Source organism: Diadema antillarum, unplaced genomic scaffold, assembly GCF_040938485.1.
Source record: "Diadema antillarum isolate AM-2024a unplaced genomic scaffold, OU_Dant_1.0 seq00000461_RagTag, whole genome shotgun sequence".
In the NCBI taxonomy this organism is placed as follows: Eukaryota; Metazoa; Echinodermata; class Echinoidea; order Diadematoida; family Diadematidae; genus Diadema; species Diadema antillarum.
In genome coordinates, this window is record NW_027271432.1 from 966,990 (window position 1) to 982,500 (window position 15,511).

The 15,511-nt window shown below is 38.6% G+C and overlaps 1 protein-coding gene across 1 annotated transcript in view; it reads left to right on the forward strand.

The window, feature by feature from the left end:
• LOC139733124 (GTP-binding protein 2-like) overlaps positions 1 to 6,354 on the forward strand; it is a 46,135-nt gene extending 39,781 nt beyond the window's left edge. The window contains exons 9-12 of the mRNA XM_071643967.1: positions 1,152 to 1,210; positions 2,127 to 2,295; positions 3,444 to 3,605; positions 5,666 to 6,354. Coding sequence (XP_071500068.1) covers positions 1,152 to 1,210; positions 2,127 to 2,295; positions 3,444 to 3,605; positions 5,666 to 5,824 — 549 coding nt within the window. The 3' untranslated portion in view covers positions 5,825 to 6,354. The remainder of the gene's footprint in view (positions 1 to 1,151; positions 1,211 to 2,126; positions 2,296 to 3,443; positions 3,606 to 5,665) is intronic.
• The last annotated feature ends 9,157 nt before the right edge of the window (positions 6,355 to 15,511 follow it).

The window sequence follows — 15,511 nt, forward strand, 5'->3', positions numbered from 1 at the left end:
GCCTTAGATAGCACCAGAGAGCATCTAGAACCCAGGGAATTTCGCGCTTCGCACACATCAACTTTGAGTCTCCCGTTTGCTAAGGGTTTCAGGCGGGAGAATCTCCAGATCAGAAGGTACTTTGGGTTGGAGTCTCTTCAACTGCTGATATAACATGATCACCATTAATACATGAGTAACATCTATATTTGTCATTAAATGATGATAATAATGAATAACACTTATATAGCACTCAATACTGATGTTTCTAAGCGCATTAATATGGAGGAAATATTAAATGAAAATATAGCATTATGTGCATATAATATAACAACAACAACAACGGTAAACTGTCAGTGTTGTCTTTGAAAATAGACATTTCCCTTTCATCAAAAGAAACACAATTGTACAGATTGTCAGATTTATGTGCAAACATTGCAGCAAAATATCCTCCTTCCCCTGATTTAACTGTTACATTTTTTTACCTCTTTCCACAAATTTTTCAAATTACCTGTTGCAATAGCCACAGCAATTTAATCACTTTTTATTGATTCAGAATCTTTCAGTATTCTTTTCAGGGCTTTATGATAATAAACCCTTGATTTCTTATTAATCTCAAACAAGTGACCCTCATGTGGACGTCCATTTTCAACCCACATCTTATGCAAAAAAAAAAATGCATTTTAAAAAAAATGATGACAGCCTCTTCACCATTTGTTGTAGCTGAGCCATGGCATGAGACCTCAAACATAAGTCAATGTACGTGGGGCAAACAGTTTGTCACACTCTACAAAACTCTGATATAGTACTCACTTTACCATGACACTCCTCCTGTTTTTCAGTCTTTGAACTCCAGTCGTAAGTCACCTTGGAGATTTGGGGATTTAAATAGTTGATACATGAACAGATCAATTCTCGTAGAATGTCCAAATAACTGAATTTTCTGTAGATTTTATTGCCGAGCAGATAGATATCAACTTTCCAACAATGAGGGTGCTATAATTGTTTATTCTTTCAATTGCCTTGTCTATGATTACCCCTCTGTATTGTATGTTCAAGGACATTCTCTTTCATTTGACAGTTGATGAGAAAGTTGAAAGCAGGACCGCTATCATGGTATTGAAACATGTTGATTATGCTTAACATTGTTTTTAATCCCTTTATCTTCTCAGGTTGATGAAGTCTATAGTGTTCCTAATGTTGGACGAGTGGTTGGAGGCACTTTGTACAGGTACCCAAAACTAAAATTTTTCTCACCAATATTGACTTGCAGTGACATGGTAAGCGCAAGCTCACACCATGTTCAAGTTAGTGTTTATTGTTAAGGAGAAACCTCAGGTGAACAGAATGGCAAAACTGTCATCAAAGTTGGACACTCTGGAAATGTTGAAGTTTCCCACATCACAAATCAATGATATTGGTTGCAAACACATATTCAAAATATATGACTTTGATGATGCTTTTTTATACTAGCCAATGGGAGATTTGTGAGGTAATGACATCACCTTTCCAACCTGTATGTTAGCTGTGAAACTTTCAAATTTCTAAGCCTTTACCCCCCCCCCCCCCCCCTCGGGTTTAATGTTGATGGAAAGTCTATTATTTTATGTGTCCTATTTTACTCCACTTGTTAAGTCAACTTAAAAATGTGGATAAAGGCTTAACATTTTGACCAAACTGCTTATATATCTGCATGCAATCTTTCGTAAATTGTTTTTCAGAAATTGTTCTTTTCATGTAATGCTCTTTTATTGTATTATTTTTCTTTTGTGACGTCTCTTGTGTTGCCTCTTGTATGCAGTGTAACTACTTTTTAAAAAAAAATCTACAGTACAAGTGGTTTTCTTTTTGGGATGTATGTCCTATGCTCTTGTCACTTTATGTGACTCTTCATGTGAGATACCCTTTGGGGAATTATGAAACAGATTTTAAGCATACTTAGCATGTGGTGTTTAGTTATTATGTCAACTTCAAATTTTGTCCAATATTAAGTTTGATTGTAGTCTCTGACTACATCATATTATGTATGTACAAATAAAGATTTCAGCTACGTATGCAATGTAGTATACAAAGTACACAAGCATTGCCTTATTTCTGTTGTGTTTTATATATTATGTATATTTTTCTTATACATCACATTTTTGCAGAGGAATCATCAAAGAACAGGACTCCCTGCTGTTGGGACCAAATGAAGAAGGAACATTCAGCAAAGTGACCATCCAGAGCATCCACAGGAATAGGTCAGCAAGCAGAGTGGTCAGAGCTGGACAGGCAGCCACCCTTGCCCTGGGCGAAATTGACATACCCATGAGAAAGGTGCAGTTTAACATCCAGTTCTTGCAAAATGTGTGGAGTCTATATATTATGTCATAGGCACCGCATTGTTGGTACTGTAAACACAGAAATTTCCGCGGTACATTAATTTTTGCGCATTTCGCGCTACTTTTGGCTAGCGCAAATTCTCAAACCCGCAAAAATATCTTCACAATTTTCTCTATACATTTTGACATTTTGAATGGGTTGACAATTGCGCAGCGCGAATTCAAGAACCCGCAAATATATATTTGAGACGTGAGCGCAAAAAATTAATCATGCGAAAATACTGATGTTCACAGTAATATTGTAGTATAGGCTCATGTTGCACTCTGTGAGAGTATTTCCTGTGAAATTTTGCTATTGCCACTGGATCATTCATTTTGTGCTATGCTGTCTATTGCCCATGCGTGTTTACAACAAATTTTGACAGAATTTCATCACTACTTTGTCCCTCTTCACCCAGGTGTTTGTGTGTGTATCTATGTACACACTTATATACAATCTAACCTGTCTATAGCAGCCACCAGCCATATGCGGCCATTGAAATATCCCCCTGAGAGAAACACCCTGTGTATAGCGGCCACCAGTTTTGTCTCCTGCAGTGAATTTTAACCTGTTTATAGCAGGCAAAGACCCATATTGGATCCGCAGCCAAGCCGTATTGTGCTTTTCTGCTTTGCAACCGTGCTGGTCATTCATGGCTAACGTTCACTGCTGCATTCACCCGCCATTCAGTCATAGTGTATGCACTAGTGAAAAGCTTGCTTGCTGTACACTTGCTACTGTGCAACAAGTCAATCAATACCAACATTGTTCAATGCATGAAACACACGTGTGCATACTATACCCATACATGTACATGTTAGTACATATAGATGTTTACTACAATGATGTATGTACATGTAGGCAATGCACACAAAAAGTTTGATAATTTGTCTACAGAGGCAACCTGTCTATAATGGTCACTCTCTTCATCTTCCTTAGGTGGCTGCTATAGACAGGTTTGACTGTATATAGCAATGCATTCTAAAGCAAGTTGACCTCAGAGCCTTCTTGTAGTGGGATGTTTACAGCACTGGGGGACGGTTACAGGTCTAGAACCTCTATGTATCATTACGTGTATTTTTTGTCTGTTGTTTTTTCACCAGGGAATGGTCCTAGTTAGCGAAAAGCTAAAACCATCCCCATGCCTGGAGTTTGAAGCTGATATATGCATCTTATATCACACTGCCTCAGTGAGCCGAGGTTATCAGGCAACGGTCCATATAGGCAACGTCTGTCAGAATGCAATTATATGTGATATGGATAAGGTAAGTGTCACGTATGTGACTACATATCGTCACTTTCCAATAAGTTTATACACACAACAAAAAGTAACTCCCCCTGAATCAAAATACGGTAACCTTTGAACAAAAATGTTTTGAGAAATTCCTGCATTTGTTGACTAACTCTTTGTGTGAAAATGAGAGTGATCTGTCCTGTCATGTGTGAATGAGCACACATACGTGGCAAAATGCTCACTTTTCAAAAGTTGTAAGATTTATCTTTAGGGGTCCATAAAAGATTCAGATTCTGGTGAATGTTTAAGCGCTGGTGTTTTATCATACATCCTTTGACCCTCTCATACCTATCCCGGCACTTTCATGTTTTATACTTTATTTTATAAATTTCATTTTTTGATGGTCAATAGAGCGCAGTTAAAGGGGGAAATGGCTCTATTCAACCCTCCTATGACTGCAGAATTCATTCAGTTTGATGAAGGAATTGACACCAAATATTGTTAAAAGCATTGACACCAAATGTTGTTAAAAGCATGTAGCAGCATATGTCTGAACACAAAAGGGAGTCATATTGTGGTTGAGTAAGCACACTGTTAAAAGATGGAGCAAGAAATGCAAAAATCTGCTGTTTATATGACACAAAGGGGTCAAACAACAGACGATGAAACAACAGCCCTTGAACATTCACCAAAAACAGAACGTTTCACAGACCCCCAAAATGACTTTTTGACTTTTGAAAAGTGTCCATTTTGTCTTTAATGAGTGCCTGACTTAACAGAAGTTGGTCAATAAGTTTAGAAATACCCGTTCCAAATTATTTTGTGCCAAGCTTTTTTATTCCACAGTCATGGCATTTTGGTTATCAACCTGTTAAGGATCAGTCCCAATTTTACTCGGGCAAGTGTCCGTTGGAAATGCATGTTGTAGCAAAGTCAGCATGTCCTCAATGGGTTAAAAGGAGGAGTTATTTTTCTAGTTGCTTGTAGAATATTCTGGTATGACTGGTCTTCGTCTGTGAAAGTTTAATTTCTCCATATTATGTTTTGTAATAATATGTCTGTACACCAAACTACTAGTTTTTTCTTGAGTGAACTCATTGCAATTACCTTTCCAAGTAAGATGTTGTACTGAGAAAAAATGGTAAGCATCATAATTCCAAATATGAAAAGAAAACGACTATTATTGAAAATTTTGACTATTTTGTAGTTTGCACACTTCATCCACATAGGAGGAATAGTAGATGACTATGAGACAAAAAAAATACACAATCCAAGAAGATATGGCACTCCTTACTTTCCTGCACAAATAAGAGTACAGCTAAAAAGAATACAAGTGTATGGTACTTGGTTAGGTCCATGTAGGTGTCGATAAGATTCTGGAAAAGGATATTCATGATACTTTTGTAAAAATATTGCTTATATACAAGAGATTAATCATTAACTGCAGTTGAAGATCTAGTGAAATCAACAAAAATGTACGGAGATCACAATGTGAGGGCAAATGGGTCCTTTCAGTATCTTAACCAATACATGTAATGCTTATATGTATGCAAAGTTTGTGTAAATTTGAGATGAGTTATTTTCCTTATGCAATTAAAATTCATTCATATCAAAATTTTGGCTTATATTTTAAACTCAATTATCAACACATGATTGTCATACCAGAAAAAAATCAAATACAAACATAATGGATCAAGTGGGTTGTCACTTTGCAAATGTTCAATATGGCAGATTCAATTCAGGTTCATGCAGAGACTCCATCTCTCCCGTTTTCGACGGGAGATCTCCCGTCGAAAACCCATTTTTGCAAAATCTCCCGTTCTCCCGCTTGAGATTTAATTTCTCCCGCCCTGGCTCTGTGTCTCCCGTTGGAAAGGATTTCTTACTTATTGCTATCGTATGTTGAAAAAATAAGCCTTAGATAGCACCAAAGAGCATCTAGAACCCTAGGAATTTGGCACTTTGCACACATCAACTTGGAGCCTCCCGTTTGGTAGGGGTTTCAGGCAGGAGAATCTCCAGATCAGAAGGTGCTTGGGGTTGGAGTCTCTGTTCATGTCTGTATGTGTTGGTCATTTCCCATTTACGCAGACATCTGTGAAGACAAATGAGCAGGCTCTTGTCAAGTTCCGCTTCGTGAAGCAGCCAGAGTACATCAGGGAAGGAGCCAGGATCCTGTTCAGGGAAGGCAGTGCGAAAGGGTTGGGTCAGGTGACCAGAGTGTTCTCAGTAGCAGCAATAGAACGGTGATGACTGGCAGGAAGGTAGAAATCTGGTCGTGCCACATTTTAGAATTGCCGTAGATGTTGAAAGAAAGCATTAAAAAAAAGAACGTCCTTCCAATATGGTAACACAATGTGTACCAGTCAATGATAATGTGAGCAAGGATGATGAATTTTACTATTTAAAGTAGTATATCTATCAACATGACTTGTGTTTTGTTGATTTTGCACCACATGACATGCATAATTAGAGTGCATGGTTGTGTGCCATAACTGTGAAATCGTACACAGAGAATCAACATTATCAATACATTTCAGTGTGCCCCCACAATGTGTAATAGAAGATACTTTGGATTCAGCAGTGTTATGCTGCCAATGCTGCCACTGCTTTACATTTATGTGTGCGATGCTAGCCACGTTTTCTTGACAGAATTTTGTTAAAATTCTGGATAGAGGTGCATCATTATAAAATCTAGCCACCTATCTCCTGGTGATAGGGCCCTTTGCTTGCTCCATTTTTATAGCACAAGAAAAAAAAAGAATGTTTTTTTTTTTTTTCAGGGTCTGCTTGTGTGCGCTTTACTTGCCACATTGTTGATGGATTCTTTTCAAATTTTGTACAAAGGTTTTTGTCAAATTTGATATGGTGGCGTATCATTCAAAAATCTAGCCATCTATAACTTGGTGTTGGTGCCCTCACTTGTCCCATCTTGATACACAAAATTTTTTATATCCTGGGTCTCCTTGTCTGCACTTTGCTGGCCATATTTCTTGACAGAATTGATCAAGAATTCTGTGCAGAGGTGTAACATCGTCAAATCTTGACCTGAACTAGTTTTGGTTATACTCCCCCAAGTCTCTGCCTTTTAATAGGTCAAAGGCTGCCACCTATATGTGTTTCTTGTATGCGCTGTACCTTCCACATTTCCTGATAGTTTTTCTTCAAAACTCATATGGACTAGTATCATGACGAAACTAAACCCCTATTGTTTTTGGTAATGGTGCTCTCAGTGTTCCACCTTTTCTAGGGTCAAAGGTCATATATTTTGGTGGGTGCCTATAGTGTAGGTGGCGTTTCGTGACAGATTTTGCTTAAATGTTGTACCTGGGTGTATCATGGTAAAACTTGAACTCCTGTAGTTTTGTGATGATGCTACGGTCAGTGTTCTTTTATATGGTCAAAGGTAATATCTTTGATGAAACTATGGTCGAGAAAGGTAATAGTGTGCCCTGTCTACGACCAGAAATTTCATGTGATGAAACTATGGCAAATTATATATATATATATATATATAAAGGTCCATCATAGTATATTCTTAGAACCCCTTTGGAATGACCCAAGAAATGTACTTCCATTGTGTGGCTTTGCATTTTTCTAGTTGTAAGAAATGGGGCATGCTCTTTAAGGCATTATTCTAAACTGTTTACTCTTTCATTCCATTAATCCTCATGATAGTATTTTAGCTCAGTCTTTTGTCTTGGTAAAGTTGATTTGCTCTGGGGCTGATTATGTGTTTTTTCTTATGCATGTAATCCAGTACTGTGCATTTGAAATTATGCACCATTTATATTGTGGCTCATTTTCACTATGACATGTAGACAGCCTTGCCTATTAGTCAAAATACTCAATAGGTAGATGACCCATACAGCATAAGCCTTGATACATTCACAAGATTTCCTTTGTGCATCTTCCACAAGCAGGGATGTCAATCCTCTGCTGAATGGGTAGATTTTTTGCTTCATATGTGTTCAATGAATGCAAGGTTTCAGTATTTTATATCTTTGTGCCAAGAGATGTTGATGGTGCTGCAAATTTAAGGGAAAAAAGGTAGTATTATGGTCATTGTTGTCATGTCTTGTCTACAAAGCCTCATGATCATAGATGTGGTGTGCAGCTTTGTCTTGGTAACTAATGGTAGTTCCCACTGCTGATCAGATCTACTCCATCAAGCTTGACCAGATTGTTTTGGTCTGGTCGGGTTCACTCAGCAAGGGTGATCAGGGGTGATAGCAGTCGGTCTACCTTGATTGGCATTGGTCCGGCTTCCTACAGGATAATTTTTAAAATATCAAAAAATATCGTGTAGGAAGACAGACCAATGCCAATTAAGGTAGATTGACCCCGTTTGCCTTTGCTGAGCGAGCCTGACCAGGCCAAAATAGGCTGTTCGGGTTTGATCAAGTAGATGTGATCGACAGTGGGAACTCACTTTTAAGCACTGCTATGTGTGTTGACCCCTGTACAGGTTGTACTTCTACCTTATTTCTCTTCATTTGTGCTGGAGGAATCTCCAGTTTGCTGGAAAAGAAATGTGTGTTAATTTTATTTGCCAAATGATTGATGGCGTCCAGAAAGGTGGTACACAGATACTATGTGACTTAAATGATATAGTTTTTATTCAAGACTCTTCAGTAATATTAATTTTGGCATAAATTGTGAAGGCTTCTACCTCTGTGTATGAAGGCGCATAAACTATTGTACAGATGATGCAGTGCAATTCAAAGTAATAATAGCAGTGCTGGTAAAAATTCTGTACGTCATTTTCATACTTGTGTGTGTCAGACAGCTTAAAAGAGATAAGCTGGAGGTAACAAAGTTTCATTTGCCTCATAGCTTCTTGAAGACTGTATATTTAATTGTACAAGCCAGGCAGTAGCTGGCTTTTTCCTAGTCTTGTGTCATTTGTCAGTTAATTCTATAAGCCATTTGGTGGCAAACTATTGTGAATTCCCACCCTGCTCATTATGCCAATTCCATTGGACCTTCTGAAAACAGGAAAACAATGATTAACCTTTCATTGATAGGTAAACGTTCAATGTATCAGTGCTATGATATTGTGGTGTTAGTGGATCTGCTAGATCCTGTGTGCCTGGACAGACACATGTATTGATAGATATTTATGATCTAGAATTAAAATTGTAGATCTGTAGATGACATTTGTATATATGATAAACCGATACCTCTTTGTAAATATTCTGACAGAAATTAAATTTTATGTACATATTGACTAGTGACCTTTTATCATGTATGATTGTGTAAATAGAATAGATATTTATACTTGTTTGTGTGACACCAGTAGCACTGGATCTTGCATATTTCCATTTGCAGTGCTGGCCTTCTCAGTCTTAGCAGATTTTATTGTTAGTATGCTTTGAGGCTTTTTATTATCTCCAGTCAAATCTCTCTTCTTATTGAAGTTCAGTTGCATTCAAGCTACCATCATATGCAAGTCTTCAAAATTTATGCATGGTGTGTAAATGAGAATTTACCCCAAAGAGAATGTTGATGTTGATGAAGGTAAATGTAAGCTCATTGTTTTTAAGCTATTTGGCATTTTCTTAAGAGGTAAGAAATTAGTATCATTTCACATACAAATGCAACCAATTCACTTGATTTTATTGTCATATGAAAAAGTACAAAAGGTAGTGAAAATGCTGAAACAGATCACATCATTTACAGTTTTTCTCCAAGTTTTACCAAAGTTTTAAGTGATGTGATACTTTTGTTGTTTGTGTTGTTTCACAATTTTTCTCTCTTATTAAGTTTAAACACATCCTTAATGAAGATGAAAGGCTGATGGTGTTCCAGGTATTGTCTCCCAGACAAGACCTGATGCAGATACATGTACAGATTCATCAACATTTGTCAACTATCACAATACATGCTACTGCGAAGCTTTTAATGTGCACTCTATTCCTGTATTTTTCTTTGACAAGAGATTAATTAGGGGAGGTAGACATCTGAAATGATTTGACGTTTTAATATAGCTGTCTTTATGAACACAAAATGTGTAGAAATGAATACCCCTTGATTATGATTGATGTCATAGTTTGTCCCTGATTATTTGCATAATTCTTGAGTGCCCGGTTACGGGGTTTTAAAATGTTCTGCTCCAGCTAGGACCATTATGATGGATTTAAAAAAAAAAAAGAGGATTGGCCAATGTACTTGGTCACACTGCATATCTGGACAGTGATTTAAAAAAAAAAACCCAAAGTTGAATGATAATCTGAAACATTGCCTTATCCAGATTACTGTGTGATTTATGATATAGCTATCGATATCCAGTTGTGTAGCAAAGTTAGCAAAAGTTGTTATTTTTAAATGTTCCAAACAAAGTGATGTATACAGTTGACATTGCTTGTAGCAGATTTTACTTCCTTGAAGTGGGGTCAAAGTGCCCAGTGTGCAGTGAACAAACAGAGAGAATGATTATGCTGTTGCATATATGTATTGATACTGCCTTTTTCTTGCTTTCCCAATTTCATGCAATACTTATTGAATTTTGATGAAGCACACATTTTAAATTGTCTGAGCATTTATTCTTTTTATATCACTGTGACATGTTGACAGTCATAATGACAGATTTATAGACCTTGCTGTCATTGTTAGACTAAGACAAGATGAAATGTGGTGAGGTGTTGCAACTGTGTTGTGTGTGTGTGTGTGTGTGTATGTGTGTTTGTCATTCACTTTTAACTGAGCTCCCTGTGGCATTTTATGCACTGTGATATCTTGTGTAGTTTTTTTTTTTTTTCTTTTAGCAGAAGGTATGAAAGCCTGTGCAAAATCATGTATTTTGTCCATGAAGGAGGAAGATGATGTCTTTTCAGCCCTGTTATCATATGAACATGTGAGGATGTGTAGTGTGAACACATTGTTGTTCTCTGGATGGTCATGCTATATTCAGCTCATGAGTGTTCCTGAGAGTATCATTACTACTGACACAATTATACATTTGTATTATGGTAGCTTGTTATATCTTTCATGCTTTCGAGGGTGTTGGGGACAGACCATGACTACACCAATGAAAAATAATATATCAGGACTCGGGATGTGCTCCTGTACTTTCCAGTTGATCGCTAGGGCTCTCTCAACTGGTAGTGGCTGCTTGATCAAGTCCAAGCCTTTAACTTGCTTAACCCTCTCAACTGGTATGGATTGAAGCACCTTGGTTCTGTTGCGTATCCACTTTGTTAACCTGAAACTTCCTTTCTTCAGATTCATCAGCTCATCTGCTATCGTAATTGCAGCATCTTCGTGAGGCACAGCAACCAAATAATCATACACATAGATATTGTGCTTCACAATTCTATTTACATCAGGGCTGCATACAGACTCCAAGTCCTCGGCTGTCCTGCGGAGTGCATAGCTACATACACTAGGGCTCCAAGTTCCCTCAAACAAGTGGACACACATTCTGTAAATAGGAGGATTTTCTTTCATTTCACCACCTGGCCACCACAAAAATCTCAATACATTTCGGTCTGCTACTGGCATTTTAACTTGATGAAACATCACTTCAATGTCCCCCATCAGGGCCACTGCAGCTGATCTGAATCTCAACAGCACCCGATCAGCTTGTCAGTAAGATCTTGTTCCTGGTAAACCACGTCCTTCAGCAATACACCTTTCCATGCCAATGCACAGTTGAAAACGATCCTCACTTTACCAGGTTTTGATGGTAAAGAACTGGTTGATGTGGCAAATACCTCTCACATTCACCTTTACTGTCCTTCTCGACTTCCTCTACATACCCCTTTTCCAGAAGCTCTGCCATGCCCTCTGAATACTTCTGGAGGAAACCTTGACTTTGATGAAGCTCCCTTCCTCGACTTTGTAGTCTCATTTCTGCCAGCCATTGGTTGTTCTGGAGATCTGGAGGTCTCTTCTTGAAAGTGATAGGGAACTGATAATGACCGTCCTGCGTGAAGATGCCCTGCTTCCAGTCTGCCAAGGCCTTCACATCATTCCTAGACATTCCTCTTTCCTCCTTGAGAGGATCAGGGGTCGCAAGCTTCCAGAACCTCTCTAACTGTCTCTTGAGGTAAGCATCTTCTTCGATGAAGGTGTTTGTAACATAAACCAGAACATTCTTTCCACATGCTGAACTGATTGGATCATGTAGTGACCATCCAAGGCACATTCTGATTGCATATGGTCCTTTTTCTCCTCATCTTACTTCTAGAGGCAGCAAGGCTTCTGGCACATCCTGACCTATAATTAGACCCTCTTCCTCTTCAGTTGCTCCAGGGATGTCAATCCTTTTAAGATGGGTCAGTTCTCTAATGTCATCAATTTTAGCCATGTGCACACCTTTGATGTTGGTGTTGTCCCTTGTACACACATGGTATCTTGACCTGCTTGATGTTGTCTCCAGTGTCCACGACCAGACTTACAGCTTCTGTGTAAACAACACTTTCATTATGTGTAAGGGTCGTTAACAACAGCTTCTCCTCAACTCCCTTTGCTCTTAGTCTCCTCGCCAACCTTGTCAGGCAAAACCTACTTGTGGATCCTGAGTCTAGTAATGCCTAAGTACACAGCATTTTCTGGCAGCCTTCTGCCTTCACCCTTACAGGTACTATTGGGAGTACACTCTTCTGCCAGCCCCTGTGGAACTAAAAGAGGCTTCTGCTTCCACACTGTCATTCTGTGTGTCACCCTCAATCCTCTCGTCACTAACTGCTTCAGAGATATACAATAGCTTTTTTTATATTTATGTGAGCAACCATCCACAGAGCAGTCCTCGTGCTCTTACATTCTCCTTTCATGTGGCCTGGTCTCAAACAGTTGAAACATATTTCCTTTTTTCTTGCAATCCGCAATCTATCTTTTGGGGAAAAGTCCTTAAATTGCTCACAGTCCCACAGCTTGTGGTTGCCCTTGCATTGGTAACACCCTGGTTCAGCAGGCTTAGCACTGGAAGTAGAGGAGGAGTTCTTGGATTTTCCACTACCAGAAGATTTACATTGCTCAGTCTTACCAGACATCACTGCTCTGAACTAAATACATCATATCTTCAAACCCAGGAATTCTCTGCTGACGTGGAATTGCTCTCACTCTGTTCAGCCACTTTCCCTTCGTGTGGAAGGCAGATGTTCAGCAACTGGGAGAAGAGCCTTCTGAGGCGAGAGTTCATGTTTAAAACCGATGGCTTGGAAAGACATTAAACAGACACTCATTTCATCTACCAACTCTCGTAAAGCGTTCCTGTCTTGAGGGCCTATGTTCTTTCCAGATGATATCTTTTCCATCCATGCCTCCGTAATCACAACTGGATCTCCAAATCTCTCCTGCAACAGGCACTTTGCCACGGAGTAACCTTGGGATGGTGACATCAACAGGCATGGACTAAGCAACCTTTTGGGCTCTCCCTTATAATAATGCAGGAGTCTTGTTAGCTTTTTCCTGTCCTTGACCAGAGTAGAGTCAATACTGTCTTCAAAACTATGCCAAAAACTCTGCCAAAACTCCCAAAATCCCGGCGGATTTCCATCAAAACAAGTCAGTCTGCTTTAGGGAATTGCATTGTTTGCAGGAGATGTTACTGCTGCATCTAACTTTACTTCATCAGACTGACTAAATCTGAGTTGTCATTCCTGGCAGTCTGATTTGCAGATATCTTTGGCTGTTGATCATGCCTAGACCCAGATGATTCAGAATTCACTGCAACAGGATCTGACTTGTTAGGAATAACAGTCTCTGGGGTTCTTGTTGCTGCATTATCAGATGGGTATTGCAAAGTTTCATCCTCTTCTTTCACAGGAAAGCTGAATCCCAACTTCTTGTTCTCATAATTGAGGTATATCTGTTTCTCGGCTTTAGCAACTCGCAGCTTGGTCTTCGTAGCCAACCTCAACTTATGCTGTGTAAGTCGAAATTCCTTGAGTTCTAGTTCTTGTAGCTCTTCCATAGCAGCTGCAAAGCTGCAAAGCTGCCTTCCTGGCCATCATTCACAACTTGGCAGATGATGTGGAACTGGTGGGGCTTTCACACTGACTCGCCAAATAGTCAGGATTGACATCCTGAACATCTTCCATCTCCAGCTCTCTCGCACTAGATGGCTCACCAGCATTTCGAGGTCTACCTGCATCACTCATCCAGAAGACCATTATTGAACTTGATGTTAGCAACAGACCATGACTGCACTGATGATAAATGATCAGTCAGGACATAGGTTGTATTGGCCCAGTTTGAGACCACACTAACATCACATTAAGCGTGGTTTGATAAGGTTGGGGTCATCAAATAGGATCAATTTATCATTTCAACTCCACAGTCGTCTGACTATTCCAAACAAGGAAATCAGTGGCATGTGACTAAACGCCCTCAACTGTCAATGTCGTGCCATTCCCTATAAGCCTCATCTATGACGTCATCTCTTAACCTTGTGGCACAGGATTTTCGAAGGAAACTTCCTACCACTAACAGAGGGTATACATGATTTTGATATCTGATACAGTTATTTACACAACACTCAATTGCTTTGCTTGGAAGTGTGTAGATGTGGTTGAACAGACTGGATAGCACTCGAGTTAATCACTTACCAACCATGGACATTACTTTGAGGCTTTTCATCAAACTTTGGTTTTCTGAGGAACATACGGGTCTTGGCGTGGACCATAGCTGTTAATCTCTTAAGTACTGTATAAAACATAGTAAATGGTTTTTATTTTTTGCAATGGAACCAAATTTTGCAGCTGGGAAATTAGGCATGAGCCCCTACAAAAAAAAAACAACAGTAATAATAAAATTTAAAAATGGGCCCTTGTAGGTCTTTGTCCCCCCCGTACAAAAAAAAAAGAAAGGCACAAACCATTTTCTTCCATAAAAGTATAGAGACTGCCGCTTTTCCAGACTGATATTTTAGGATTTTTTTTTTCTTAACTGGGCAAGTCGTTCTGCCTTAAGCAGCAAGTGACTGTTTCTTTCATCCTTGTTTAACTGTGTTGTGTGTCCTCCCGATAGTCAGTATACCTAGGACTTCTAGTGGACAGATAAAACTTGTTCTTGTGTTAGGAATGAATATTGTTAACATGTTGATATCTGATTTCAAATAAAGGGAAACAAGCACACTTGCAACAAGGTACCACTTTTATTGAGGCGAATTGGGTGATCCCGATTTTCCATTGCTGCATTTAGCTGGTCTCTTTCGTAGGACATTTACAATGCGGTATCCATTAAAACAAGATAAATTTGATGATCCCAGTGTCACAGTGACCTCATTATAACAGGATTTTCCTGTATTCCAGCAATAAATTTTGCATTCTTCACATGTATGTGTTTATAGTGATTGTATTCAATTAAAAGTGTTATAAGTAGCAGTTTACAGATTGATCATATACATTTACAACCTGCAAAGATGTATGAGCATGTGCAGTCTTGGCTTGTTGATTCCAACTAGTGCACAAAGCTATTACACACGTAATATTGTTAGCATTTTACACATCGACTTCAGAATGCCCAACTTAAGTAACACATTGACCATTTTGGGTAATTTGCAGGATCCCCTGGAAAGTAGATAATGATACCACTAATTGAAGTAGTCCGAGCATCAAATAAATGTACCACTAACAGTTGAAACTTTTTTAAAGACCTGACTTAACAAATTGTTTTCTTTGGTCCTGGAAAGTGTTTGTTTGTTTGGTTGTTTGTTGTGTGTGTGTGCTTTTTTTTTCATTGACTTAGCTGTTGATATAAGAAAGCCACAAATGATACAGAGGATTTCCTATTCCTTTGAATTTTTCAAAAGCATGTCTCCAATGTATTTTTTTTTAAGAGTGTACATAGTATCATATGCCAGTTGATTGTAAGCAAGAAATTGTAATGGTGGTGTCTTTATGGTTAGATAGTGGTCAACATGTAAATGCTTTGTGGCAGCTGGCAGTTCAAAATACAATCTCCTTTCTTATGTTTTAAAAAAAAATGAAA